General features: G+C 42.6%; 1 protein-coding gene across 1 annotated transcript in view; it reads left to right on the forward strand.

Moving 5' to 3' along the window:
* Positions 1-2,430: 2,430 nt before the first annotated feature.
* Positions 2,431-4,690, forward strand: part of atp8a1 (ATPase phospholipid transporting 8A1) — a 97,653-nt gene continuing 95,393 nt past the window's right edge. Inside the window, exon 1 of the mRNA XM_083686206.1 lies at positions 2,431-2,714. Within this exon, the coding sequence (XP_083542332.1) occupies positions 2,666-2,714 (49 nt within the window). The 5' untranslated portion in view covers positions 2,431-2,665. The remainder of the gene's footprint in view (positions 2,715-4,690) is intronic.

Raw genomic sequence — 4,690 nt, forward strand, 5'->3', positions numbered from 1 at the left:
GATGGGAAGGATCAGCGATGATCTTTCCTGCTCTCTTACTGGTCCTGGAGTGGAACAGGTCCAGGAGAGATGGCAGGTTGCAGCCGATGACCTTCGATAATGGTTTGTTACACATGTGATATTAGATACTGTATATCACTTGGCATGAGCCTATCGTATCATATTTTTTGTGGAGTATGCAAACTGAATCCAAGGCAATATATCAATATTTGTGTTGTAGCTGTATTGCTCCATACTCCATACTATCTTTTTTGTCAACCAATCCAACCAATACTGTCATTACAATACCTATCCTATAATTAATGCTCTGTGCACTCAACATCAACAATATGTCTACAGGCCTATGTCTAATTCGGTTAACCCTTAGCAAAGGGTTTGTAATGTTGTCCCATGGCCATTTTAGTGGGAGTCTCCCGTGATAATGGCAAAACCCAACTAATCAACAAAATTACAGTGGGGATTCATGGCTTGTGTAATTCACGCTGATTTGACAGAGGGGGAGAGATGCAGAAGGGAGGGTGAGTCATTAGTGACACTGATATGCGCCGAAACATAGAACACATAATCGGAGAGGCAGGCTTCTTGTCACTGTTGCTAAGCAACCTCAGGAGCCATAGAGCCAAATCCCCGTGGTGGTGTGCTGATGTTGAATTAGGTGGAGAGAACGAGAGAAAGGAAATCTTTGGGAGAGATCCGTCTCTCGAAAGGCTGGAGAAGCCTGCTTAAGTGTTTATTTACATGAATTCAAGGTCCCCGTGTCGTAGGCCTACAGAATGCGCGGTAGTAAGTACGGTTTCTCTTGTTCCTTCTGAAGACACCATTCAGATAATCTATTCACATTACAAACCTTATGTCATATCATGGTCGCATGGATTTGACAATTAGGTGGATATGTTGTCTATTGAAGTAGAGCCTGTTCACACGTTTAGCATGGCTCACACACCTCCAGAGATACCGCTCTACTTAAAGGATCACCCCCCCAGCCCAAACATGGTTCCCATAGATCAGAGGGCTGACAGGAGGCATATATGGTTGTAGGCCATGTGTGTGCTTCCTCCTCCTCTATCCAGCATAAAGCAATAATTGTATTTGATTAGGATGAAAACAGAAACACAATCCCTGAGATCATGTTTCATTGTAGCCTTTGATAGAGACTGAATAAACAAAGGTGAAACGCTTCATTACAACAACATTTTAGCCCTGAGACCTTCTCCTGGCTGCATGCAAAGAACAGTGAGAGTGTTGTCTAGTATATTGATTTTGTGTGTGACATAGACTGCACATAACATAGGTTCATTCATATCTCCAGAGGCTACACAGATCTCGGTTGTGTCCAGCCACAGATATTGACAAAAGGTTTAAGGGAAGTTGTGTAAGCTATGTAAGTCACCCTGGATTAGACAGTCTACTAAGCATCTCTCTAGACGGTAATCACCTAATAACTTGGCTGCTGCTACTACTACTACTCCTAATTCCCTTCGTGTGATAGCCATGCTGCAAACTTTGCCTGAGTGAAAGCCTATAGAAACTCTACTACGGTACTACTCATTCTGTCCGTGTTTAGCAAGTTTTCTGTCAGTAGAAGATTTATTTTGTAGCACACCAATGCTACAGTGTATAGTAGGTATGCTTATAATGTAGTAGGAGTGTAGTAGCGTAATCAATTAATCGAAGTATGAGCGCTTCACCAACACAAGGTAAGGGGGCAATTGGACTATCAATTGGGTATTTTTGTTGTTGTTGTTTGTTTGAGTCGCCTAATGAAGCAATGAATTATATCCTTAATTTCTCATTTCATTGACAAGACTCTGTTAATTTAAGTTGTGCAGAATAGGCCATGACCTACAGCAAAAATAGAATATAATAGAATATTTGCATGACTTACTACACTCCGCCCTGGACCAGAGCTAAGCAACTATAAAGCAAATACAGTGGATTAACTGTTGCAACACTTAGATTCCATACATAAAATTCAATATCGACATAAGAATAATGGCACAATAAATGGTCGTGACAGCTTAAGAGCATTTAAAACACAGAAATTGCAAAGAGTCATTATTTCTCCGCAACCCCACTTCCAACCAACGACTGAACTGCAATGGGGAATCTCCACAGGAATCGCTAATGCATCTGGCATGTTGGGGAATGTTTCGTACTAACTACTTCTTTAATTTTACCTAACATATATAATCTCATACAAAATACTCAAATGTTATGTTTTGTTACACGTTACTCCAGCGTTGCAAAAATTGATCTTTCAATTTGAGGTAAACAACACAGAAATATGGTTTAATCAATATTCCTCCTCCCCCTGCGTCTACGATGGTACATTCCATATTGCGAAGCGGCATCGGCCCCCTCGTTTCAGTTCAGGAGCTCGTTTCGCTACTTGCCATTCAAGACACTGTCTTTTTCCACTAATCCAATGTCTACAGAGATGCTGGAGGAACTTGCTAAAATGTGAGGACATGGTTTTTCATACTAAGATGAATGTTTATACCAAATACATTTGTCAGATATTATAGATACGATTTCCGTCCGTCCGAGAGAGGTTAGTTCGTTAAATGTAGACAGATTCTGAAATTCCTAGACGGGTGAAAAGAGGACGCTAACGGGGAGCATAAAGCCGCGTTTGACAGGTGCCACAGCTCGGCTCTGGGGAGAGATGCCGCCCGTTCAGAGGACGGTGTCCGATCTTCGCTCCCGAGTGGAGGGTGAGTACTGCAGGATGCCGTGCATGCGCTCGTAGGGTTGTGCTCGTCACTGATAACATGTCAGGAAAGGTCCTCTCGATTTTATGGCCCCGTGGTATTATCCTTACCGGTGACTGTGAATAGGAGGATAGCCAGTTAGCAAATAAGCTAATTTTTAAGCTAAAGATAAAATAAACCTGGTGCTGTGACACAGTTGTCAGCGCAAGCAATCCAAGTTCTACCTCTAGCTAATCACACCACATGCATGTGTCATGAGATTATCAGACAGAACACGCCATTAGACACTGTATTGGATAGTTATTGCAAACATAAACCGGTTTTATGATAGCTGGATTAGTAGAGTATGACATATCTAGTGTTACAGGCAATTGTCTGCAGTCTTCGTCACATCACTGCGGTTTCAGAAACTGATGGTCAAAGCCACCCATTATTTCCTCCTTATGCCCGCTAATGTTACATTCTATGGAAGAACACACTTGCACTGCTTATATCAGAAAGGTCAAAGCGGCTTGAATACACAGTTAACAACTGATGTGTTTACCTTACTAATGACTCCACAGGTTGCTTATGTCATGCCAATGAATCCAGGAGGGCCGTACGTAAAGGCAGCTGATGTATGGGAAAGTTGATGACGTTTCATATGCATTTGTTTGACAACAAGGTTAAGGAGATGTGTCGAAAAAGCTGGGTTGTGTCTTAAGCATGATCAAAGCGCTGACGGTTTGTTGTTGAAGGGCGAAGCGGTGCTCAAAGTTTAGACATCTTGCCTGGGGCGAGTTGGAGTCCGTTTGATTTGTATCGATCGCAGTTTCCATTTGTCTGCACCCAGCCTAGATGAAATACTATGCCTCAAATGAAATGCCCGCCCCTCCTGCTATTTTTTAAGGACCAAGTGTTCAGTAAAATCGAAGTTCATTTTTCTACTAGAAGGACTGTAGTACAACATCATTATTTGAGGGAACCCTAAGCTTTGGATGGATACAAGCCCTTAAGTGCTTGTCCTGCAATAGTCACTTAGACAGTTTGAATGGAAGATATTTAATTTCTCCCACCTACAGTAGGTACAATTATGGCAGTTGATTTCCAATTTCTCCTCCAACCAGTTGGTGATGAATGAACACAAGTAAACTCTCCCTATGCTGTCACACTTTAGGCTACATGGTGTTGCCCAGGCCCTATACCCCTTCAACCTGTTATTAATGGGATAAAGACTGGTCCTCCCTGTCTTGTGAACACAAGCCCTGCAGGCACTGAATTACTATGTAAAACCTGTCTTTTGTTACTAGCATCAGACCTAATACACAGGTTTTGTGTGTATAAATTGCCATATTTGGACCATAGCCCATTAAATAACTGAGATCAAATGCTTGACACCTATGTTGTAAGCCATTACCTGCATGCTTCAGAGCCAAGAATGATTGGAATTGCTTTGCTGTGACATCTAGATGATGTATGTCTTATGGTTGTGATGATGTCATCGCATTACGTCATTGTGCTAATCAAACCATAAGATTCCATACATTGTATTGGTAGTCTAAATAATTCAATCAAAGCATAGATTCCGTTGAAGACTTGTTAAATTGTTGCTGTTGCTGCAGTCATAATAAATTATGCAGTAGCTTGTGCTGTCACCCCAACCCCCAACTACCACCCTACCCTACTCTTTTTCCAGTTACAAAGAGCAAACGTTTCACTTTCTACTTGGCTATGGAGCTTACCATAGTCATATCCCCCCCCCGCCTCCCCCTACCTTTGTGAAAAAAGTATCCTATTTTTCTGCGCAAGCAGTTCTCTGAACATTGGAATCGATCAGGTCCGACAGGCGTGTGACCTACCCCGTCCCAGTGTAGCAAGCAGCAAATACCCCCCCCCCCCCCTCCACCTTTACCATGTCTCAGTCAAGCAGCAAGTGCCCCTGCCCACCCACCCTCCTCCCCTTCTCATCTTTTTGCTAAATGTCTCGATACCCCTCCTGC

Source organism: Argentina silus (genome assembly GCF_951799395.1).
Source record: "Argentina silus genome assembly, chromosome: 15".
Taxonomy (NCBI): Eukaryota; Metazoa; Chordata; class Actinopteri; order Argentiniformes; family Argentinidae; genus Argentina; species Argentina silus.